The sequence below is a fragment of the Solanum stenotomum genome, chromosome 4, assembly GCF_019186545.1.
Source record: "Solanum stenotomum isolate F172 chromosome 4, ASM1918654v1, whole genome shotgun sequence".
NCBI lineage: Eukaryota > Viridiplantae > Streptophyta > Magnoliopsida > Solanales > Solanaceae > Solanum > Solanum stenotomum.
Window position 1 is genome coordinate 7,553,160 of NC_064285.1, and position 27,758 is coordinate 7,580,917.

Consider the following 27,758-nt stretch of genomic DNA (forward strand, 5'->3'; position numbering starts at 1 on the left):
AAGGGGAAAAACTACCTTATTAGCTAGACATACATTCAGACCATATGTATACTAATTCTACATATACTTTGAAATAATTATGTATTTTACCACTAATTAAGAATTTCCTGCCATATATTAAGGAAGATACACCTAAATACATGTATTTTTGCTAATACACTAAAATTGGGAGAGAGACAAGTGAGATGGAGAAGGACACATGCGAGATAGTCATGTATCCCTGATACATGTGAATCACACTAGATACATACTAGATACATGTATCTGTAAATACTTGTGCCTACACTTTAATTTTAAAAAAAGAAAAGAAAAGAAAGATACATGTATTTGTATGTATATGGTGTGACTCACATGTATTTAGGATGCCAAATATATAGGACATTGGCAAGCGAGATTTGTTATGTATCCTTACAGATACATGTCAATTCAATTGGATACAATGTATTTAGAACAAATTACACCTAATTTTGACACCATATATTCCGAATATATGTATTTTTACGTATCTGAATAGCTCCTAAACTAATGGGATTTATGCAAATTTTCCAGACAAAAAAAAAGAAGATAATAAAATACAACAAACAAATTAAAATTAAGGAAATAACTATTGTTTGCAGAGGTCCTTGCTTCTCAAAAACAACACTAATAAATTGATAATCGATATCCAAACAAACTATTAATTTCTTTAATCGACCAGTCATTGTAACAAGTAAGCAATAATCATATTTACGAACTTACAAACGTATACTACGCTTAGCCAAACTTTTAAAATCCTTTTTTTTTCGAATGTATTTTTGTGAGGAACAATTTGTATTTGATCTATAAATTTAAAAGTACTTTTGAGCAGTAAGTAGTAACTAAGCAATCTTTTTAAAGGTATTTTTAAGTGTATATTTCTTAAAAGTGCTTTGAGGAAAAACTGATTTTAAATTTATTTTTTATCAAAAAAGGGCTTATGTTATTCATGTAAAATACTTATTTTCTCCAAATAAACTTCGCCAAACACCTCAATTTTTTTAAAAGTACTTTTTATAAGAAATAATTTATGCTTGACTAATAAATTTAGAATGTGAGTTAGACAATAGCACAATATTTTTAAAAATAAAATAAAAAATAGAATGTGAGTTAGACCCAAAATCTTATTTTACAAAACTTGGACTCTATACACCAAATTATCTATCGACTATTATACAAGTTGAAAACATATATATGAGAAAATAATCTATTTAATATAAAACTTTATTAAATTAATTAAATAAATAATTATTCCATGAAAATACTATAACTAACAACATGTTAATAATATATTCCAACAAATTATACGTGCCAACAGTAATATAAGACATTAGAAGCTTAATAATTTTATAGTGTGGCAGCCCAACTAACAAACAAATCAGGAGATTTGATTATAGTAGTTCTTTATAAATTTATCTTTGATTTTATATCTGTTTTTTCATAAAATAAATTTATATTAAACATAAGAGATTTTAAAAAATAATTTTCTTTCTCAATTGATAAGTGACTACCAGAGCTTATTTTCACACAAAAAAATGATAATAAAGTAGCTAGTTAGTCAGACTCACATAAATTATTGTTACAATTAGATAAATTAACATCAAATTTCATAGAAAAAACAAGTATATGTAGGAGCGATTCAACAAGTCAGCATTTTAACTTTATAAATTTTGAATTGTAAAATAATGACTTCGATAAGTGATAATATCATTCGATTCTAAATTTAATATTTATGTATAGTTAATTTTTCTTTATAACATAATTATATTGCTTGAGCTAAAATTATTAAATTCGATCGAACTCGTATGTGAACTCCTAGTTACACGCTCATCTATTTCCTCTTCACTATCTCACCCGTTGGATGGTTGTTATCTGTTGTATTATATTTTGTTGTGTTATTTGTCTAAATATAATGACTGTTTTGATTGTTATTTAAATTTTATTATATTGTATCGTTTTAATCCATAGTTATGTAACAACGAAAAGTTCCATTTTGTGTAACGATCGATTTAGTGTAATCACATTGTTATCTTAATATTTTCTTCTTATTTTATCTTTACTTATTATTTTTATAATTAATAATCGTATTTTATCCTTGACCCTACCCTTTCATAATAGCTCTACTCTATACCCTACTTTTCTTGTAGGTTTATCATCCAAATTATTGATGTGTAACATTATGTAACGACAAAAAATGATATAGTCTATCCAAACAGTATATTCAATAAAATAATACAACACAATATAAAACATGTATTGTATTTCAAGGCCTTTAATGCACTTTTTAAAATGTCATGTTTGTTTTCAAGAAACACGTCTCCCACTCATTCCTTCTCTATGTTTCTTTATAACTAGTCATTTTTAACAACACATTGTTTCTTCTATCTCTCATTTAACAATAACAATCATGGAGTCTCCAATATCAAACACCTTCACTAAAAGTAGCAATAATCATCCCACCAAGAAGAAGGCGTTGCCATCGGCGCGACTCGGCGGGGGAAGAGGAGAGAAGAAAATCCATCAAGTATTCATGGCAGCTAAGTTTATAGGAAGAGTGAAAGTGAAGTGCATGGTTGAGAAGGTTAAAAAATATTCAGAGTCATTAGTGAAAGAAATAAAGGAAGGTGGTAAAAATCTAGAGTCAATTCAACAAAGATTTATTATGCAAACATCTTTGTCTGTTCCTCTTATGGCACCTACCTTCAATTCCAATCACAAGGCCAATTTGAGCAAAAAATGATCTTTATATATGGTAAATATTCCTCTTTCGTAGCCTCTTTGAAATATGTTCTTTTACATCAATATACTCTCTTGGTCATAAAAAGATTGTCTTAGTTAGTTATTCCCTCGGTCTTAATTTATGTAACATGCTTTCCTTTTTAATGCTAAATAGCCAGAAAATTTGGTTAGAATTTGGCCACTGACCAAATTTTCTGACCAAAAGGATTTTTCCATAATTTTATACCTATACAAACATTTATGACTTTTTTCAGATCACGTGCTTTAAGAGTTTTTCTTTCTTTCTTTCTTAAATTTCATTTCAAGTCAATCAACATTACATGAATTGGGACAGATGTGTTACTCTATTTGGACACTCAAAAGATATTTTGTTTGATCATAATTTTTTTCAAATAATTTGAAATGTCAATTATTGTGACTTATAGTACTTTTTATATTGTTTCTAAATATGTAATTTTTATTTTTAAAAAAATGAAGATTTTATGTACTGAATTTACATCCAACGTAACATTAATTAGTTTGACTCTTGTATTCAAACCAAGACAATCTTTTTGGCACGGATGGAGTAACATTTTTAACGAATATATAAAAGCTTAAATTTATGTAGAAAATTTATACTCTCAAGTAAATCTTGAAAGTTAATTAAGCACTATTAAAACTCAAAAAAAATTTATGTGGTAGAAATTAATATATATTATGTTGTTCTACAAGGCTAATAAGATTGTGCTTCTTTGCAGGGGAAATTTTTTTACAAACTCCAATTAATAAAGAATTCAATTCTTTTTGGAAGAGAGGCAGTAGATTTAATTAAAATGTGTGATTAATATGGAGAGCTAATTTAAGTGTGAATTTCTTTTTAATTTCCTTCTTTGAGATATTGCATGTATGGAAAATTATTGCTGCAGTAATTATGTTATTTGTATCTAAAATGTGTGTGATTAATTTGGAGAGCTAATTAAAGTGTGAATTTATTTATTTTCTTTGAGATATTGTATAGGAAATTATTTCTGCAATAATTGTGTTATTTATTTACTAGAATTTGAATTAAGGTGTGTATGATTTCTATGGAGTGCTAATTAAAGTGTTCATCTCTTTTCCTTGTCGAAGGAAATTGTTTACTATAGAAAAATTTAAAATCACGTACACAACAAATTAAGGTCAGATATTTACCTGAAATAGCTGTAGATTAATTTTTTTTTACATTATATAGCAATAGTTTGAGGTTTTATAACAAGATATTCATGAATACAAATAGACAGAAATATAATATATGCGTGAATATAATATATTTCATAATTATTATATGCGCGGACACAATCGCTACAAAGATATTTGTATACGCGTAAGTAATATGGAGTACTTTTCACTATTATATATTATGCGCGCAAATAATATATAAAAAGTAATAAATAAAATAAAAATTTTATTATATTAATCCGAATTGTTATAAGTTATTTCTAATCTCACTCATTGAAAAATGAATAATATTTAATAGAAAGAGTAAAATAATAATTTATCTCTTTTTTTTTTTTTATAAATTATAAATAGAAGAGGACGTACATCTATTTATAATAGACAAATAAAAATGAACATGAAAATATTATATATCTGACTACCATAATATAACAAGATGTGTTGGTTATTATTTGGTATAACAAGACCATAATATAGTATAATTTATATTATAAATTAATCTTAAGATAACATAATTAAGCATCAAATTAATCTTCATTGAATAAACAAATACATTGACAAATTTTAGACGTGCTTACTTAATGATGAATATTTTGGTCAATCAAAATGATTTTGACAAGGACGTTTTACCTGTTTGCCGGACAAATCGAAGTTGTTATTATTATTTTTAATCAAATTATCCTCTTGAAAAATAAGTAATAAATCACAGATATATTTTTTTTATAACATTGAAAATGTATCACACTTGCTTTAAAAAAAACAAATTGTTGACTACTCTTCCATCAGAAAATGTAACGGGAGAAGTATCTATATAGTTTATTTATTTAAAGAGTGAAGTATTGAAAATATTTTTAAATTTGATTTGAATTATCAGTTTTATTTGTAAACTATTGACAGTCTTAAAAATACTTCTTTATTTGATTAACTGAACTTAAATGCATCCCCGATCTTGCAACATGAGAGAAATACGCCCCTAAATTCTTATCAAATTTAGAAGTGTTATCAACATTTATCTCAACTTTTATTAAGAACCTCATATTCCAACAAGAGTTTGAGACCGCTTGTTTTGCCATGTCACAGATCGAAGTGGTTAAAGTGATATATTATTCCTTGGCCAAAAAATAATATATTATTCCTTGGCCAGCTGGTTTTAAATCTTAATTAAATTTTTAAGCCTTTTTTGAATCTCAAGACATGTAAGTAACTTAAAAATTAGTCGGACTCCAATACAAAAATTGAACATCAGATTAAACATAAAAATAAAAAACTTAAAAAGGAAAAAAAGACGTGGATTCATGGAGATTGAGTTGTTGAGATACTCTATGTTGTACCTTTAAAAAGTATATGGGAATCACGTTCAAAATTCACTTATATTTTGCACATTTATTAAAGCTTCCATTAATCTAGGTATAATTTTCTCAATTTCTTTGGCTGTATAGGTGAACGTCTGAATGATAAGGAGGAGAACAATATACTAAAGTTTCACTTAATTATTTAGGAATAAGTAAATATGAAAATCCACTAACTAAGACGAGTTAGTATAGAGAACATACACAAAAACGGCTCAGTCATGCATTTGTATTAATTATAAATCCACTAACTAAGACGAGTTATATAGTCATGGTGAATGGTGACAATCCAAAATTCATAAACTTCAAATTTTGACTTTGCCTAGATGATGAGGTCACTTGTCCATGTAACAAAAGATCATCATTTATTAATTTATTTTTTAAGTTGAATTAATGTAAAAAAAATGAAGTTGTGCTCATCCTCCAAATTATATATATATATTCTACTAGCCACGACCATCTTATAAGTAGGACTCCTTTTCCATGTCAAAATAAATAAAATAAATTTTCTATGTCAAAATTAATTTTTTGGGGGTATGATATAATTTTTTAAAAAGTTAATTAAAATTAATTGATAAAAATTAATATGTTAATATTACGTTTTTTTATTTTTTCCCAAAAGTTTCTTTAATACTCCTAGAAATTGTCACTCCTCGAGTCTACGCCCTGGGCGGGACTGGCACTCGAGAACCATTGCTGGCCCAAAGCAAACCCTTGGTCTGGCTTACTTACTCAGAGGAAGACTTAATTCAACAAAGACAAGTCTATGTAATAAACTGGAATGTTATAATGGAACATTCAACTTGGCCATTAAGGTAAACTAGAGTCTTAACATAAGATGATGATAATGAAAAGACTAAAGAATTAACATCTGACTGTCTATGAAGCCTCTAAAGCAACTGAGATGGATGTCGGGACAAACCCCACAACATCCTAATGAACTAATAAAATAACTGAAAGCAATAAAAAGGAGTCCTCCGGAATGCAATGAAGCTCACCAACTGACCTGGAGTGCTCACTGGATCAACGATGCGCTAGATGCCGATCCTAGTTACATGTGTCTACATCATAATAAGATGCAGGTCAACTGGCATCAGTATATTGAATGTACGAATATGCTAGCTGGAATGCTAAACACAACATAGGCTAGAAAAGAATCTGAAGAACTTACCTAACTCAACTCAACTCAACATAACTGAACTTATTTCAATATAAAGCAGTTTAAAACAAGTGCAATATAAAGAAAAGTTGTTTAAAACATGATGTCAACTCTGTGTGTATGCAAAGATACATATAACTCTGAGATGTATGTAAAAATACAAATAAACTATGTATTTAAAAATACAATTATTTCTGTGGGAGTTTTTCTAACTGACAACCATCACGTAAGAGCTATTGTGATGATACAACATTTTGCATCACGCTGCCAGGGCCATCCTATACCTTGCCGAGAGTATAGAACCTGAACTACTAAGTGGATTCACTAGTCTATGCCAAAAAGCACTAAAGAAATTATCTAAAAAGTATGACCCTTTTCTACCCATGATGGCTACATGGTTTATGGGGGCTGTGAGCTGTCTGAACTCTCCCCCATATCGGTGCTCAATACTATTCCCAAAAATATGATATTAGCTCTTATGTTTAAAAACATACTTCTTTCTGTGATTTGAGATTAGTGCTCAAAAACTTAGCTCAAAGACTATCTTGGAAATCAAAGTTTCCTCTCTTGCTTCATTTAGAAAGCGATTACTCTTTTCTGAAACTAGCCCGAAGGCTCTTTGGAAATCGAGGTTCCCTTTTTTGTTTAAATGTGAAAACATTTTAAACCCTTTGGAAATACATTTGGAAAGACTTTTGGAAAACTCTAAGAACTTTAAGTCTTAAGACAAAGTTAAAACATTTGGAAAACTCTAAGAACTTCTCTTGACTTGACTTTTACTTCTCTTGACTTTGATCTTAACTTTCCTTGAATTGGATTATGGATTCAAGGTTCATGATCTCATGTTTATGGATGATTTCATGATGTTTAGATGTACCTTAGAGTGTTGGAATCAACTAGAAAACATAGGTACATTGCTAAAGAACAAGTACTAAAAGGTGGGAAAGAAATGGAAAAGACTGGCGTCCCTGGCGCTTTGAGAGGTGCGGAGCGCCAGAGGGAAAAGTTCAGAGACTGCCCTGGGGCACGCTGGCTGGTGCGCCATCCCAAGGGTGAAATTTCAGAGCCCTCTTTGGGGCGCGCTAGCTGGCACGATGCCCCACCCCTATCCTCAGGTGTTTGACGACTTTTTTTTGCTCATTTTTCATCTCTAAACCCTCTAAACTTCAATGGTTCTTTCCCAAATACTTAGAATCATTCTTATCCTCAATATACATCAGATTCTACTCGAAAAACACAACTAACAACATGAATCAATTTCAAGAAAACTCCAATAACACAACCCACAAGAATTCAAACGAATTTCATCAAGAACTTAAGGATTTACTTTCAAATCTAATAATTTCGCTGAAATTGAATCATAATTGGCGCGTGGGTGAACTAACCCAACTCTATGTGATCTCACATACCTTGTAGGGATCATCCCTGATGAAATCCACAATCTAAACTCGACGATCTTGACGAATCTTGTTTCTCTTCTCCTTTTCTCTTTTCTCCAAGCCCTAGTGTATTCTGGTAAAAGCGTAAATTGATCTAATTTTGATTAGACCCTTACTTAATTACCAAAAACAAAATAAAATAATTGGGTAAGGAAAAGACCAAACTACCCTTTCAAAATCTGATTGGACTTTCTTTATTCCAACAGCCCAATTTTCAAAGGGCATACTCACTCATACAAACTCGGGATCGCGCAAACTCAGTTCCGTTGGAAAGATAATTCCAAGAGCTTTCCTACCATATCTGGAAGTACCGCTAAATCATCATGAGCTAGAAGTTATGGCCGTTTGAAGTTGGCCAAAACTCAACTTATTCTAACTTAACAAAATTTCCAGATTTTCATTATTTCCAAAAATGACTATTTTCAATTATTAGCTTCTTCCTAGTTATTTCAATTTGCGACATGCTACAATTTCTCCCCCTTGGGAACATTCGTCCTCGAATGAGATTACTCTTACTAGGCTATAGGTGTAATATGCAACATTGAGTTCAATTACCCATAAGCAAATGCAAAACAACATGCCAACTTATAAATAAATACCAAGAAAGGATTAGTACCTTAATTTAGAACTTCTCCAGATTCGAAGAGATGTGGATATCTCTTCTTCATATCCTCCTCATCTTCCCAAGTAGCTTCCCCAACAAATTAGTTCCTCCAAAGAAATTTGACTGATGCAACCTCTTTTGTTCTCAACTTGCGAACTTAACTATCTAGAATCTGAACAGGAATCTCTTCATAAGATAAGCTATCACTGATCCCGATATTTTCAGTTAGTATGATCAATGAAAGATCGCCCATGCACTTCTTCAACATGGAGATGTGAAACACCGGATGAACCGCGACTAACTCATGTGGTAGCTCCAACTCATAAGATACATTGTCAATCCTCTTAGATATTCGATAAGGTCCAATATATCGGGGACTAAGCTTTCCCTTCTTACTAAACTTCATAACACCCTTCATAGGTGAAACTTTTAGATATTCCCAATCATCTACTTCAAACTCTAACTCCCTTCTCCTAATATCAGTATAGGATTTCTGAAAACTCTGTGCCATTTTCAACCTCTCTTGAATCACGTTCACCTTCTTTATAGCTTAATGAACTAAATCTGGTCCTATCAATCCTGCCTCACCAACTTCAAACCATCCAATATGAGATCTACATCTTTTCCCGTAAAGAGCTTTATAAGGAGCCATTTGGATGCCGAGTGGTAACTATTGTTGTAAGCAAACTCAATTAGAGGTAGGTGATCATCATAATTACCTTTGAAATCAATCACACATGCCCTCAACATATCCTCTAAGGTCTGAATAGTGCGCTCTGCTTGCCCATATTGAGGATGAAAGGCAGTACTTAAGTTCACCTTTGAACCCAAGCCTTTCTGAAAAGATTTCCAGAACTGTGTAGTAAATTGTGCACCTCTATCTGAAATAATGGAGACCGGAACCCCATGAAGTCTTACCACCTCTTGAAGATACAACTTAGTATAATCTTCTATTGAATGGGTAGTCTTTACCGGCAAAAATTGGGCTGGTTTTGTTAGTCGGTCGACAATAACACAAATAGAATCATGCTGCCTGCGAGAGCTTGGTAAATCTGTGATGAAGTCCATATTAATCATCTCCACTTCCATTCCAAAATTTCTATATTCTGAGCCAAATCACTGGACCTTTGGTGTTCTACTTTAACTTGTTGGCAATTTAGGCACTTAGCAACAAATTCTGCAATACCCTTCTTCATACTATTCCACCAATACACCTCTCTCAAATCATGATACATCTTTGTGGAACCCGGATGAATGGAATATCTGGAGCTATGAGCCTCCTCCATGATCCTTTCTTGGAGTCCATCCACCATTGGTACACACAACCTACCTTGATATCTCAATACTTCATTTCCCCCTTGTTCAGAAACTAATATTTTTTGCTTATGAACATTTGCCTTCAATTCAAGCAAAATTGGATCTTGGTCTTGCTTTTGTTTCACTTCTGACACTAATGAAGATTTAGCCCTATTCATCACCACTACTCCTCTTTTTATGGAATCCATTAGTTGGACTCCTAAGTGTGCAAGTCTATGCACATCTTTCGCTAACTCTCTATTTTCCTCCTCAACATGGGCAATACTACCCATAGACAACCTGCTTAAAGCATCAGCAACAATATTAGCCTTACCTGGGTGGTAAAGAATACTCATGTCATAATCTTTGAGTAATTCTAATCACCTTCTTTATCTGAGATTAAGCTATTTCTGAGTGAATGCATATTGAAGACTCTTGTGATCAGTGAATACATCAACATGAACATCATACAAATAATGACGTCATATCTTCAAAGCTAATACTACGGAAACCAACTCTAAGTCATAGGTTGGGTAATTCTTCTCATGATTTTTCAACTGTCTGGAGGCATAAGCTATGACTTTGCCATTCTGCATTAACACGCAACCCAAACCAACTCTAAACGCATCACAATAGACAACAAAGCCTTGCGTACCTTCTGGTAAGGTCAAAACTGGGCAGTAGTCAACCTCTTTTTCAATTTCTGAAAGCTTTTCTCACAAGTTTCAGACCATTGAAACCTCACTATCTTCTGAGTTAACTTGATCAAAGGGGATGAAATGTATGAGAACCTTTCTACGAACCTTCTATAATAGTCAGCTAATCCCAAGAAACTGCTAATATCAGTTGGAGATATGGGTCTAGGCCAATTTTGCACTGCCTCAATCTTCTGGATATCAACTTTACTTCCCTCTCCAGACACAATATGGCCTAAGAATGCCACAAACTCAAGCCAAAACTCACACTTAGAGAACTTGGCATACAACTCTCTATCTTTCAAAGTCTAGAGAACTATTTTGAGATGACTAGCATGATCTTCTTCATTCCTTGAATAGATTAGTATGTCATCAATGAAGACGATAACAAACATATCTAAATAAGGTTTGAATACCCTATTCAAGTCCATGAATGTTGCAAGCGCATTGGTCAAATCAAAGGACATGACCAAAAACTCATAATGATCATAACGGGTTCTGAAAGCTATCTTTGGAATATCACAATCCATTACCCTTAACTGATGGTAGCCAGATCTGAGATCTATCTTAGAGAAACAAGTGGCACCCTGATGTTGATCAAATCCTTGGGAGAGGATATTTTTTCTTAATGGTAACCTTGTTCAAGTGACGGTAATTTATATACATCCTAAGGGAACCATCTTTCTTTCTCACAAATAAGACCGGAGCGCCCCAAGGTAAGACACTTGATCGAATAAAGCCTTTATCTAAGAGATCATTTAACTGCTCTTTAAGCTCTTTCAATTCTGTTGGTGCCATTCTATATGGCGGAATAGATATAAGACGAGTATCTGGGAGAAAACTCGGACTAAGTGATAGACACACCCCTTAGAAACTAACTTCCTTGCCTTAAGGTACGGAATGAAACGACCCTTAGGAACTTGACAACTCGAGTTCTATAATCAACTAAGGCATAACATGAATGAAGCCAGTCCATACCAAGAATGACATCAACATCTACCATGTCTAACTCAATTAAATCAGCCATGGTACTCTTGTGATTGACGGAAATGGAAAAATCACGATAGACTCTATCTCCTAGAATAGACTCACCAACAGGTGTAGAAACACTGAATGGTTCACTATGGTGCTCAGGAATAACATCAAAATTCATAACAACATATGGAGTTACAAAAGATAAACCCGCTCCTGGGTCTAGCAAAGCATAAATAGTAAAGTCAGACTTAGATCATACCAGTGACAACATCTGGCGAATCCTCTTGCTCTTGGCGACTATTGATAACATACAAGCGGTTTGTTCCTCCGCCAGTACCAGAAGTAGCCCCTCTAGGTGTAACTTTGTCTGGTGGAGCAACTAAACAAGACTGGGCTCTATTGTCCCCATTACCATTACCCTGCTTGTTCTTTGGACATTATCGCATGAAATGACCATTCTGTTGATATGCAGTTAGCTCAACTCGCTTGGTATCGACAACATGCATGACCTCAAATACTTTCTTTAGTTCCTCAATAAAATTCTCTAGATTCTCAGTAGTGCTCGAACCCGTGAAACTTGGAGGATTTATCCTCAAGAACTCTCTGATCCTAGAAGTATCAGCCACTTCATGTCTAGCTCCTCTTTGTTGCCTAGCTTGGTTGGTCACAACTTGGCTCAACATCCGGATAGCCTCACAAAACTCAGCATTGGTAACTTCTCCTTGAGGTTGCACTTCAGGTGCATTTGGTAACTCTTGTTCCTCAACATTACGTCTAGCAGGATGACCTCTGACAGCTCTTCGTGGAGGCATGATTATCTGAAAACACGCGCAAGCACGAATCAGAAGGAAACTTTTTAGAGATCAAACTCTAACGCACGAAATAAGTGTGAAAGAAGTGAGAAAATTTTCTATCCCCGAGCCTACACCCAGGGTGGGACTGGCACTCGAGAACCATTGTTGGCCCCAAGTGAACTCTTGGCTTGGCTTACTTACTCAGCGGAAGGCTTAATTCAACAAAGACAAATCTATGTAATAAACTGGAATATTATAATGGAACATTCAACTTGGCCATTAAGGCAAACTCAAGTCTTAACATAAGATAATGACAATAAAAAGACCAAAGAACTAATATCTAACTGTCTATGAAGCCTTTAAAATAACTAAGATGGATGTCGGGACAAACCCCACGACATCCTAATGAACTAATAAAATAATTGAAAGCAATAAAAATGAGTCCTCTAGAATGCAAGAAGGCTCACCAACTGATTCTGGAGTGGTCACTGGATCAATGATGCGTTGGATGCCGATCTTAGTTACCTGTGTCTGCATCATAATAAGATGCAGGCCAACTGGCATCAATACATTGAATGTACGAGTATGCGAGTTGGAATTCTAAACACAACATAAGCTAGAAAAGAATCGGAAGAACTTACCTGGCTCAACTCAACTCAACATAACTAAACTCATTTCAATATAAAGCAGTTTAAAACAAGTGCAATATAAAGAAAAGTTACTTAAAACATGATGTCAACTCTGTGTGTATGCAAAGACACATATAACTATGAGATGTATGTAAAAATACAAATAACCTGTGTATTTAAAAATACAATTACTTCTTGCACGTTTTTCATCTCTAAACCCTATAAACTTCAATGGCTCTTTCCCCCAAACACTTAGAATCATTTGTACCCTCAATATACATTAGATTCTACTCGAAAAACACAACTAACAACATGAATCAATTTCAAGAAAACTCCAGCAACATAACCCACAAGAATTCAAACGAATTTCATCAAGAACTCAAGGATTTACTTTCAAATCTAATAACTTCGCTGAAATTGAATCATGATTGGAGTGTGGGTGAGCTAACCCAACGTTATGTGATCTCACATACCTTGTAGGGATCACCCCCGATGAAATCCACAAGCTAACCTCGACGATCTTGACGAATCTTCTTTTCTCCTTTCTCCTCTTCTTTTCTCTTTTATCCAAGCCCTAGCGTATTTTGGTAAAAGCGTAAACTGATCTAATTCTGATTAGACCCTAACTTAATTTCCAAAAACGAAATAAAATAATTGGGTAAGGAAAAGACCAAACTATCCTTTCAAAATCCGGATTGGACTTTTCTTATTACAACAGCTCAATTTTCAAAGGGGATAACTCACTCATACGAACTCGGAATCACGTAAACTCAGCGGCGTTGGAAAGATCATTCCAAGAGCTTTCCTACCATATCTGGAAGTACCTCTAACTCATTCTGAGCTAGAAGTTATGGCTGTTTGAAGTTGGCCAAAACTCAACTTTTTCTAACTTAACAAAATTTCCAAATTTTCATTCTTTCCAAAAATGACTATTTTCAATTATTAGCTTCTTCCTAGTTAGTTCAATTTGCGAGATGTTACAGAAATGTATAATAATTTTTTCTTTAAAAAAACACATCATAAAAAGAGTAATTTTAGAAAATAATGATATATATATATATATATATATATATATATATATATATTTGGACATTAAAATTATTTATATATTTTAAATCATTAAAAGTGTGCTAGAAATTCATTTATATTGGAATGAAGGGACTAATCAATAGGGCAATTTTATTTTGAGATACTACATAATTCCAACATAGGAAAAATTGTATAAAATAGCAAATTATTAATTTAAATTAAATGATATAACCACAATATCATTTAATTATAATTCGTAGCAAACAATTGTCATTCGCCTCTCTCCCCAGATATCTCGCTCGCCACTCTCCTGATCTTGTTCGCCACTCTCTCTCTCGCTCTCTCACTTTATACAAACACAAATGTATAAACTATGTTTGTGTTTGTATAAAGCAAGAGAAAAATGTATATACAAATACAAATTTACATATCTTTTCATTCGCCTCTCTTCCCAGATATCTCGCTCGCCACTCTCTCTCTCTCTAGCCTCTCTCACTTTATACAAACACAAATATATAAATTGTGTTTGTGTTTGTATAAAGCGAGAGAAAACTGTATATATAAATTGTGTTAGTGTTTGTATAAAGCGAGAGAAAATTGTATATACAAATATATATATATATATATATATATTTTATTTATTATTATTATTTTATTATTATTATTTTTATTTATTTATTTATTTATTTTTCTTATTTTATTTATTATTTATTTATTTATTTCGTCATATACACTTATAATTAAACAATACAAATTTTTCCCTACCCAGTTCTCTTTTGCCTTTCTCTCTTTCTCGCTTTATACAAACACATACTATACAAAAAAATAGTTTCTTATTTGTATACAGATTCCAAATATATACTTATACAATTGATTCTTTTGTATAAGTATATCGAAATATACATATTAATAGTCATAACAAACTTTAGCAATTATGCAAACTATAACTATAGCATACAAATATGATTTTTATGTTTGCTAAACCTAAAATTTACTCTTTTATGTATGTATTAATGGAGAAACTCCACGAGGTTTCCTTTGCGGGATAGTTTATCTCCTCTTTGCATTGTTGTTTGGGCTTGGGGCCTTGGGCCTTTAGCTAGAACACATGTGAGGGCTCGTGCCTTCACACCACGCTCTATTGGAAAATGAGTTTTTTGAGATTGAATACATTAAATTATTTTAATATGTTTTCATTTAATATTATCGTGCCGAAACGTGACACCCGATCTAATAACATCGTGCCGGCTCGTGGCATTCGATTCAACAGTATAGTTAATTCATTATTCTTTATCATCACTTTCCACTTCATTAACAATATTTCATCAAGCCTTCTTTATTCAAATCATCACTTTAATACACAAGTTCAAGATCCCAATGTTTTTTCTTTCCTCAATGCCTAAGAACATTCCTAATCTATCAAGTATACATAATTTGAAAGTAACGCGTTTAATTCTATAATCAAGTTTCTACTGTGATTTCAATTAATAGGTCAAATCTTATATATTTTTTAAATGCAAGCCTAGGGGTAAATCTCAATTCCCCCGATTATCATAACGTTAGTGGTATTCATAAGAGGAAATGACATATTAGCAACATATAACCCAACATTAATAAGCATTAAATAGACAAATAAAATATTAGCACAAATTGTCCCAAAATTAATAGCACANTTTATTGTGATTTTGAATGTTTTGTGGGGTAATAGGACACACGCAAAGTTAAGGTATCTGTTTGAAAATCTGGGAGAACTTCAAGTATCACTTAATGTTTTTTCTCAAAATCTAATTTACTTTCGTAAACTATGTGTAACTAAATAATAAATATGTAACTAAAAATCTTGTTAGCTTTTGGTTGAAAGCTACCAAGACATACTTATTATTTAACTAAATAATAAATATGTAACTAAAAATCTTGTTAGCTTTTGGTTGAAAGCTAACAAGATAGTTACAATGATAATTGCATTGTGGCTTATTATATATATATATATATGATTACTAGTCTAATGCTACTTAGCATAATTATCATCTACCCTAAAAAGCAAATTTAGTTTCATAATTACACATGCCATAATTGATGCAAATTTCTTATTTTATGATTTGCATTAAATAAACGTGCTAATTTTTTTAATCTTGCCATCCTTAATTAAGCGCTTACACTACATGTTGGTGTAAATCTTATGACTTTTCAAGTCCTAGATAGACCCTAATGTAATGTGCATGAATATTGCTTGTCTTTGATGTATAGCACTATCTTTATTCCAACTTGTATATTTATTTTTTTAATTTTTATTTTAGGTTATTATTCCAAATATGTGACATCATTTATATATCACTATTGTAACAACTTTCCTTATTTTCAATAGTTATAATTTCATTATGCTATTTAAATGTTAATACTTTGATGTGATGTTTTCTTCTTTTCATATCGAATTGACTTTCAATTATATATATGTTTTAATTAAAATTGAATACATCGATATCCTCTTAATAAATTTTATTTAGATACTCAAATTTTGATTGGGCACATGAACACTGTAGGATAAAATATTTCTATTAGACACTTCCGATTTATAGTTTTGGGAAAAAATCTAGGCATTTTCTCAAGAAAAGTTAACTACTTAAAGTATGTCATTTCCTTTAATTATATGTATTATTTTCATTGAGTTGTTAAATCTCAGGCATCTTTAATTTCAATTGATATTGTCGCGTATAATTAAAAGAGGATACATATTTTTTGTGATTAACTTAAATATGTGATGACGTTTGAGAACACAATCAAAACCATTTCTAAAATATGAGCCAAAATTATTTAATAAAAATATTTTATTATGTATCTCAGATACTCAATTAGAACACATCCTAGTTCAAATATCTTAAAAAAATTTACTAACGTGATTTAAAGGGTGTTCAACCAATGTATAAGCAACCCTAAGCATGGATATGATAGCGGCTAATTTAATAAAATATAACATTTGATTCCACTTGTACTTATAATATTAGAAAATAAAATTTTGTAATTGATTATGATGTTAGTGCTGCACTCAATTCTAATATACAAATTGAAGAATAATAATGCTAGGACTTCCAACAAGTTGATTCCTTGCCACATTCAATCCTTTTTAATCTTGACCTTGGAAAATATTAATATTAAAGGATAAGAAACAAAGGGAAAGAATTGTCTTTTTTTCTCTTTTTCAAGTTGAAAATATTTTACAATTTAACCATTTTGAAGATTTTATTTATTTTTGTGTGTGTGAAGATTGTTTTCAAAAAGTGCAATGGAAAATCTAACTAAAATGTATTCAAATTTCTTGAATAAAAATTAAGAAACAAACAAATACATCAAAACATACACACCATTAACAATACGTTGTCATTTGCTTTAAATATCTGATGTTCAGAATTAGCTAGCTCAACTAATTCGAGTTATTGCCGTAAAAAAAAGCTCACTAGTGGGGGTTCTAACGCTCCTTACCATACAAAATTTTGTTCTCGGGATTAAGCCCGAGATCTCTGCTTAAAAATACAATAATCATTATCATTTGGTATGTGGTCTCTCTAGATTTTCTTCTTTTTTTTATCTCAAATTTCTACTTGGATTATCTAAATTCTTGCCTCAAAAGTCCTATACAAATGAGTATCTAAGTATATTAAATATGAGTAGCAGACTTTTGTTGATTCTTTTCCCTTGCACTTCCTTTTTCATGATCTTTATCACTTATTATGTCCATCTTATTTTCTTCATTCTCTTTTTGTTCATTCCCTTTTGTCTTCAAACCACTTTTAGAGTCAAATGAGGGAACCACATAAACAAATGAGCCAATTGGTATATCTTTCAAGTCCAAAATAGGTTCTAATATCTTGACCACATTGCTCATGGTAGGCCTAGACTTGGGTTGATGGCTCAAGCATTGATAAGCCAATGTAGCCACCTTTTTGGCTCCTTGACTCGAGTACTCACCTTCGAGTCGTGGGTCCATTATTCTTTCGAGCTTGTGTGAATCTCGTAGGAAGGGCTTAGCCCATTCCACCAAGTTTTGCTCCCTACTAGCGCGTTTCTTGTCAATCGCTTGTCGTCCTGTTAGTAATTCTAACAAGACAACTCCATAACTATATACGTCGCTCCTAGTTGTCAAATAACCTGTTAAGATAAAGGTCATATACTTTTAGTCCCAAGTATTTATCATTTTGACAAATACAATGTTAATCAATAAATACATTTAAAAGAGAGATAAAGTATACTTTATAGAAAATATTCTCAAGATTAATGGGATCATGTTACTAAAACTTTAAAATAATGGTGGACCTATATAAACACTATTGGGTGCTCAAGCAACTATTGCTTTTTTTCATCCAAGCACTACATGTAGAAGATAAATTTTAAAAATCCAAGGTCCGTCACTATCTTTAAAAACATTTTTTTTATTTAAATCGGAGTATGAATACAAATTATATTTACCGGTCATCATGTACTCGGGTGCAGCGTAGCCATAAGTTCCCATAACACGAGTCGTGACATGCGTGTCACTACCCTCCGGACCATCCTTAGCTAGTCCAAAGTCAGAAAGCTTAGCCGTATAATCCTGAAATTTCGAATTTAATTTTTCATATAAGCTATAGTATGGTCTAAATTAATTAAAAAGGATGTTAAGATTAAAGAGTAAATTTTCAAGGTAGAAAAATTAAATTAATTATAGATTATTACCGAGTCTAAGAGGATATTCGAAGCCTTAAAATCTCTATATATTACTGGCTTTTTTTCTCCATGAAGAAATGCTAACCCCTTTGCAGCATCAAGTGCAATCTTCATTCTAGTTAGCCATGATAAGCTACTTGAACATCCTGTTTTAATCGCAAAAATAAAAAATTAAAACATGTTCAGCTTAAAAGCGGCCAAAGTCATGAACATGAAGTATGTCGATATCAAATATTAGCAATATAGGTAGCAAATAGACGGATTAGATCAAATTTCAGTGAGTCAGAATGAAACATGATCAGACTCTTTGAGTTAAAATGAAATAGGCCAAATAATAGGTCATTATTCAACCTTTTTTAAAATTGAACAATTTACTAATAATAGGTTTATTTTGCCACATCTAAATTATTATAAACATTAAAGTAAGGTTTTAATGGAAAAATAATAATAATTCACAAGAATGTTAATTATGAGAAACATACTTCTAAATAATTGGTTCTCTAGATTGCCTCTTGCCATGTACTCATAAACAAGAAGCCTTTGCTTATCCTCCCAGCAATATCCAATCAACTTTACTAGATTTGGATGTCTCAATTGGCCAAGTAACACTACTTCTGTCTGAAAAAAAAAACAATAAATATTAAACTATTAGTAATAATTGGAATTAAAAAGAAAATATAATACTTCTTCTATTTCATTTTATGCGTCTATTTTTTAAGTTGCATATTTAATACCCTAAAACTCAAACACATTCAATAACCTTACACACATTTTTAGTTTAAAACACCGAGTTCTAGGAAATCAAAAAATGAATTCATATTCAAGATCAATTGAATTTTATTGGAACCGCTCATATTCGGTTCATCTTTCAGAACCATATACATATATCTTAGATCTGATGAAATAAGATGAATTAATTCAGACAATATTTTATAAATATGTAATTATCTTGAATATATTGATCATTTATTTATTTTACGATAGCTCAAAAGGAAAACCAAATATAAGATTCAGAGAAGTCTTTTTGTATTTTTCTTAAACTACGTGTCCAGACAAACTAAGACAGATAAAATACTATTACTTACCAGCCATTCAATATGTCCTTGATCACCTTCCAAATCCAACAACTTAACAGCAACAGGTTGAGCATCTAAACCATACTTAATTTTATCATCAATAAACCCCTTATGGACAGGTCCAAATCCACCTTCTCCAAGAAAATTGTAAGATGAAAAGTTACTTGTAATAACTTTAAGTTGAGCATATGTAAAAACATGAAGATTTGATCCAATTATAGCATTTGATGAAAGATCACTCATACAATTTGATGGTGATTCTGGATCACTAATATCACCAACACCTAGCCTTGAATTTCCATTAATCTTGTCATGATGTGGATGAATAATTGCATCATTTATCTTAACATTGAAGCAATTAGGTAGTAAACCTTTCAACAAAATTTTGATAGCCATAATATAAGATGTAACACTAGAGCTAATTATTATTATTATTTTGTATATACTTTGGGATATATGAAATAAATAAGAATGATAATAAGAAGGGGTATGGGAGACTATATATATAAACATATGAAGATATTAAATTGAAGTGTGAAGAAAATTAAAAGTCTTTAAGGTCAAATGATAAATTAATAAAAATAATAATAGTAAAAGTATAGTTGTTAGTTAATTACTATTATTTCATTATTTGCCGCGTATACAAGCAAGGGAGGAGTTTCCTTATATTAGGTGTAAAAACATGACGGCACTAAGTTTCTTTTGTTTTTCCACTCCTATTTTGTTTGCTTGGTCGGAACTATGGCTCGTTCCGATCCAGTATCGAAAACACACCTAAATTTAACGTAAAATTTTAAATTATTGATAATTAAAAATATTTTTTTACTTGACTAACTGAACTTAAATACATCTCTGATCTTGTAATATGAGTAAAATACACCTTTAAATTTTTATCGAGTTTAGGGGTGTTTTTCAATACTTCTCTAGACTTTTTATTAACTCACTATGCTCCTACAAGAGTTTGAGACCACTTGTTATATCATGTGACAGATTGAAAGTATATATCTTAAGTTTAGTTAATCAAGTAGAGGGTGTTTTTAAGGCTGTCAATAATTTGAGGACAAATTTAATAATTTGCGTCAAGTTCAGAGGTATTTTTGATACTTCTCTCTTAACAAATAAGATATCAAAATATTCTATGACGTCATCTTAATAAACCACGTGTCTCCATGGATTGTATATTATTACAAATTTTCAAGTGCATATATTTTTACAAAATATTCACTGCTCCGAAAAATCGATAGTAGTACTTAGTAATTAATTATTTTTTTGATGTAATCCTTTCACATAATTTGAGTTACTACACATGTCGAGCATGTGTCTTTTTTTGGTAAAGTTTAAAATGATGAGTATTTTTTGTAAAATTTAAACTTACAGTTCAAGTTTTATATTTAAAAAAAATAAATCAAAATTCTGCTATTTAAAGAATTTGAGCTTTCAAATTATGATGTGAAATTTAAGTTGAAATTTTGTTCACGTTTTTATAAACAAATGTTTATTTCAAATCAAGACTTTAAATTCAAACTCTAAATCATATGGCCAAACACTTAATATTATTAGGATATATGCACCAACACTAAGAAGAAGTGTCCTAGTATTGCTAGTTATAACATGTCCGATCAAGTTTNTATAAATAAGTGTTTTTTGAAAAGTATTATTGAAGAGTAACCTGATATGTTTGACAAAACAAATCACTATTAAAAGTATATCTACCTATTTTAAAATATCAATATGTATTTGGGCCAACATTATAAAAATACCAATTACATGGAAACTGATTTTTTATCATAAAAATAAGGGAAAATTGTATAAAATAGCAAATTATTAATTCAAATTAAATACTATAACCACATTTCGATTTAATTGTAACCCGTTGCAAACTGTTGTCATTCGCCTCTCTCCCTGAAATTCTCGCTCGCCACTCTTGTTTCTCGCTGGCAGTCTCTCCCTCGCCTCTCTCACTTTTATACAAACACAAATGTATTAAATGTGATTGTGTTTGTATAAAGTGAGTGAAAACTATACATATACATATCTTTTCGTTCGTCTCTCTCCCCATAGAATCTCGCTCGCCACTCTCCCAGATCTCGCTCGTCACTCTCACTTGCCTCTCTCACTTTATACAAACACAAATGTATAATTTGCGCTTGTGTTTATATAAAGCGGGAGAATTGTATATACAAATACAAATACATATATTTTCGTCCTATACACTTATAATTATACAAATAAAGATCTTCCCCTGCGCCCATTTTTCTTTTGTCTTTCTCACTTTATACAAACACAGATTATACAATTGATTTTTTTGCATATGTATACCGAAACAGATTATACAATTGATCTTTTGTATATGTATACCGAAATATATACATATTAATAGCCATAGCAAACTTTAAGTTTGCTATGAAACGCAATATACAAACTATAACTATAACAAACAAATATGATTTTTATGTTTGCTAAACCTAAAATTTACACAATAATTTAATATTTTACTCAAATTAAACACTTACTTTTCATATAAAAAATGATCAAATATCTTAACTTTCTACAATAAGTAAAAAAAATGTTTGTTTTTTTTTTTTTTAAAAAAAAAGCAATTTTAATTTTCCAAACTAGATCGAATAGGTTATAACCAAACTTATATATATATATATATATATATAATCCTCAATTTATGTGGCACAATTAAAATTTTGAGATTTAAATTTTTAAGTTTTTAACTATAAATTCATACATAAAAGCAGATAAAAATTCTTATCTATATACATAATAATATAAATCCAACACGCTAACAAACTAATTAATCTTCTCTATAATTTAACTAATATATTTGCTATAGAAAGATGTGTGGTAAACATGAGAAAAGTTATCTCATTAAAAATGAAAAGGAAAGAAAAGGGAAAAAGGGTCGATGAAGATAGAAAGAAAAAAGAAGAGGTAGTGGGAATAGTGGTGTTGATGTTGATTGAGTCCTTATCATTTTACTAATGAGTATCCTGTCTGTTTTAATTTATTTGATCTATTTTAATTTAATAATAAATTTTAAAAAATAAAGAAAAATTTTAAAATTTTACAGTCTTAAATTAATGATATGTCAAAATTTAAATATATCAAAATATCTTTTAATTTTGTGATTTTAAACATGTTATGTGAGAAGATGAAATTAAAAAGTTGTTAAAAAAAAGAAGGAAAGCAAAATTTTTCTTTTAAAAAAAAAGTGGAATAAAGAAAATATAGGTCAAACAAATTAAAACAAAAAATATATAATTCGGGGAATTTTTGCAAATAGTCATTATAATAAACTCAATTATTTTCATAGTTATAGTTTGCATATTTACGGGTTGTAGCTATAGTTTAAGTTGCTTCGTTCGTATAATTTATGGGTGAGTTTGTATAGTTCCCGAGTACGTTTGTATATTTGAACTATTTTTGTATAAACTCGAAATAACGAATTTATACAACACAATCATTTGAACTTTAAACAATTATACAAATTATATTATACAAAATTACACTATATAAAATTTCTACAAATTATATTATACAAATTCTGAATTATACAAACATGCAAATTATACAAACTCGAAATTCAAACCCACGTAATTATCACTGAATATTGATCGCGAATGATAATTAACTAAAACTATAGCTGTGATGACTAATTAACTAGTACTGTTTACTTAACCATGTAATTTTCCCATTAATATATGTCTAATTTACACAATCATATCACTTAAAAAATAATTATAAATAATTTAATTAATAAAATAGTATTGAGTGACAACTTATAGTGTTTAAAGTTATAAATATTTTAATAAAAAAATAAATTATATTGACAAAGATTTATTAGTATTCCACTTAATTAATTTACCATTTCTCTTTTGGAACTAAACATTCCACGAGGCAAAATTATGTTAATTTCCAAGAAAGTAGTATTTGCAATCATTCTCAGTGTGGCCATGTCTCACTTTGTGGGACGACTTCCGCACATATTTGGTCAATAATATATTTCGTTCGGTTCATTTGCTAATAAAATAATTAATTTAAAATAATTATTATTTTAAAAAATAAAAGATAATTAAGTATTTATTTTCATATTAATCTTTTACCCAATAAATGAAATGAAAGGAAAAAACTACTATGGTGAAAAAGCGAGTAGTACTAAATTAAAATAAAAAAATAATTAGCCAAATTATGTTTTAAATTTTTCTTATGAGCGTGCGAAGAACAACACGATAAGAAAAATGGATGGAAGAGGTATTACCCCCCCTCCCCTCCCTCAACCATATTATTTGATCCCGATTGACTTGATACATGTTTTAACAAAACTTTGATTAGATGTGTATTTCATCAAACTATCTTTACTAATAATGGTATGGAAAAAAAAGTTAATAAAACTCTATTGAAAAATAAGATGCAATTAATTGTTAATTTCTCCCTTTACCCCTCCTTACTCATGAATCATGATAAATGTGGTTAAAAGAGTAGTATTGAAATTTTATTAAAGAATTAATAAGACTTACTTACTTAATTACTTTTTTAGTTTATAATTTTTTAAAAATACATGTAAAAAAATATGACAAGTAAAATGAATAAGTCGAGTCTCTAAATATATATATTATTGAAAATCAAAAGCTAAAAGAAAGACTAACAAGATTGACTATTTAACATTTGTTTGAATAAATAGAGCATAGTAACGTTAAGAAAAGGTAATAGTACCACCTTGAAATAGACATGTCTTGGTTATGGTCTCCCAACTACAATTCCTCCACTTTAAATCTAACAACTTTAGGGGGACCATTACTACATATATATACATTGCATATGAGCAAATTAATAGTGTGTAACATCATAGAGGAAGGGTTGATTAGTACGGATCATATAAATAAGGACTAACAAGTTTTTAGACGGATAAATTTTTGAAGAACAGATATACATGATATTTTAAGCGAATTCTACTGTAAAATGAAAGTGAAAAGTGAAATTTTATAAGACATAATATAAGTTCATAATATGTTATGAGTGTTTTTAGATTTGATAATGACATAGTCCCGAGAACAAATTCATGAAGCATATGTGTAAAAGTGAAAAATATGTGTTAATGGGTTTCAATAGTGACAAATATGATAAACCTTAACAATGATGCATAACTCTTATTTTACAAGAGATGCTTACTTATAAATCAGATGATACCAGAGCTCGTCATGAGGTGCTTGAAACTAGATAGTTAAAGGGACAATATATAATCATGAAGATGGTCCGTCGTATAAAAGCAAAATGTGTGCTGGTTGAAATTATCGAGCAATCAAAGATGAAAAAGAAGACTTGAAATTTTGTGAATAAAGTATGGCTGAATTTGTTAATAGAGTCCCTTAAGGGGGGAGGGGGGTGTATGCTATACCTATGACGGAGGACATAAAGAAGAGTCCGCAGTCAAAAGGGCAAGAAAAATTGTCAAAAATTTCAAAAGGGTGCATCAATTTTTTTAAAACCAAAAGGGCAAAATCGCTCCTAACGAAGTGATTTCCCTCTGACACAATGACTTGAAATCGCTGCTGGGGCAGCAATTTTGTCCAAATTTTTTTTTCTTTTTTTTAATTAAAAATCGTTGCCGTGACAACGATTTTAAGTCAAAATTGTTTTTTTCCTTACACATCTAGTAAAATGCTATATCTATCTATATTTATGTCAATTTGTACATTACTTATTCAAAAAGGAATACCTAAAGACCATAGTTGAAAGTTTCTTAAAAGAAAATAACATGGCACCTGCCAATTGACAAGGTAGATGTAGTAACTTTAGAAGATTTTCTACGAAATTGGTGCCTTTTCTTTTGTCCAACTTGAAATTTGTGCCTTTTTTTTCAATTCCACTCAATCTGTTTTTCGGAGTTTGATTAATCCGAATTCACGCCACATGAGGTCTCATGTGAGAGAAATTGCTCTCTATCAAGAATTTTTTCATACCTAAAGATCAAACTTAAAACTTTTGATTAATGAAAAAGTAATTAGCCTTATCTACTGAGCCATATCCTTTGATTTTGCAATTTTTTTCAACATGAACTATGAGGGTTCAAATTTGGTAGATAATGTTGGTTAAAATGTGGGCTAACTTTTCTGAATAAATGATGTCTTCTTTCAAATCCTAAACTCATTATTACACCAAAAAGCCAAAAATTTCCAACTTCAGACTTTGGAAAATTTTAGCTAAGACCAAAGCACTAAATATCAAGAATGCTATATGCATGACCAAAATAATATTCAGATTTTTCAATATTAATGGATCTGTCAACTTATAAAATCTTTTTTTTTTCCCTATCACATAATTATTAAGTTCTACAACTTGAGTATAAATTACAATTGAACTGTTCCAAGTCGGCAACGTTATTTAGAACCGAAATTGTTGAAAAATATTGAGAATTTTATCTACTAAAAGTATATATATATATATATATATATATATATATATATATATATATACGAGTTCAAACCCTATATATGTAATATATAAAGAAATTCACTAAATATTTATAAATATTATATTAACGTAAACTCGATTATATTATATTAATTTGAAATTGCCATAAAATAATAAATTATAAATCCCAAACAAGGGCTGAGTTAGAAATCGACATACAGACTCAACCAAAATCAGTAACTTTAATTCAAATTTCATATTTATATTAATAAAAATTTATTAAACATGTATAAAATTATATTTAAACCCAATTACTAATACATGATATCATTATCCTAGAATCTAAAACAAAAATCATAGCCTCACCTCTAATTCTGAATCCGCTTCTAATCATATATAAATTACTTTAATGAATAAACTAATATCATTCATTTTTCAACGTGGACAAATATCTATTGAGGAAACACAAGTCAAAAGTCATGATTGTCTTGAGATATATATAACAGTAGAATTTTTATGGAGTAAAAAAGGAAATCTACTTAATTTCAACCTAGATCTATTCAATATTTTAATGAAGTTGTTTGGAAACATGTCGTATTTCTGTACAGAAAATTACAATTCAATAAATGTTTTTTTCATGGATTGTTGCAAAATGTTTTTCTAGAGCATACATGTTCGATCTCAGGACCTACTTTGATACCATATTGTAGTGTATGATCATCTCATCTAAAAGCTTAAACTATCAGAGATATAGCACATTTTACTATTTAATAGGATTACCTCTATTTTTGGTTATTTAAAGGTTAAATTTTAAAAGATGAATGTAATGTGAAATGGAGGAAAAAATATGTTAGAGAAAAAATTTCCTCATTGATGGTGAAGGAGAGATCCTAAAAGCAGACAGAGGTCGAATATTTCTTCTCTTATTCTTTGAATAAAAGTTTTCAAGAAAAACACATTAAGCTCGTGTGATATACTTCATTTATTGAGTTCGCTGAAATTCTGTATTTTGTTAGTACTGTATAACAGTGTTTCATTCTATCCTTGAGGAGTTAATTTTGTTTATGTTTAAATTTTGATACAAGTTATGTCTTTTATGACATAATTTGTGGGCTCTGAAATGAACTATGCCTCCACCGGCATTAATTATGTAGGTATTAAGTGACATAACTTGTTATGTCTTTTAAGGTATAACTTATATTATATTATGATACGAAAATATATATATTCATGTCGAATAAAAAATATTTGTTATTTTGATTTCTTATGTATTTTTGGCCACTTGTTTTTCTTACTTAATTTCTCAAGGGAAAACTTAAAATTCATTAAATTTAATAGCAAAAATTAAAAATCACCCTAAAATAAGGGTATTTATGCGAATGATCCATTTCAATATGATGATGAGTTGTTTAGGATTCGAAACTACTATATATATATTGCATGTTCCTCGATTTAAGGATCAATTAGCATTTTGAAATTATTTTATACAATATTTGATTGGGGAACCCTTCTAACTAAATTTGCTTATGATATGTTAAAATATGATCAAGGTTTAACTTTCTAAATATTTTTAAAAAATTCTTTATGTGACCTTTTTCGACCGTTCTCAAATTATTCTTTTACCATTCATGTTTAATTCTTTGGTTT

At 30.3% G+C, this 27,758-nt stretch overlaps 1 protein-coding gene across 1 annotated transcript; it reads right to left on the reverse strand.

Moving 5' to 3' along the window:
* Positions 1-17,217: 17,217 nt before the first annotated feature.
* Positions 17,218-20,161, reverse strand: LOC125861726 (serine/threonine-protein kinase RIPK-like). The gene is made up of 5 exons (XM_049541586.1): positions 19,701-20,161; positions 19,098-19,233; positions 18,625-18,761; positions 18,379-18,502; positions 17,218-18,060 (listed from the first exon to the last, which is right to left on the reverse strand). Exons 1-5 carry the CDS (start codon positions 20,085-20,087, stop codon positions 17,570-17,572), a joined length of 1,275 nt encoding a protein of 424 aa, XP_049397543.1. The 5' UTR covers positions 20,088-20,161; the 3' UTR covers positions 17,218-17,569.
* Between the last annotated feature and the right edge of the window lie 7,597 nt (positions 20,162-27,758).

Excerpts from the sequence above, each read along its gene's own strand:
- LOC125861726 (XM_049541586.1), bottom strand. The coding sequence starts at position 20,087 with ATGGCTATCAAAATTTTGTTGAAAGGTTTACTACCTAATTGCTTCAAT. Across the intron at positions 19,234-19,700 it reads AAGGACATATTGAATGGCTG|ACAGAAGTAGTGTTACTTGG; the intron begins GTAAGTAATAGT and ends TTTTTTTTTCAG. Across the intron at positions 18,503-18,624 it reads CGAATATCCTCTTAGACTCG|GATTATACGGCTAAGCTTTC; the intron begins GTAATAATCTAT and ends TCGAAATTTCAG.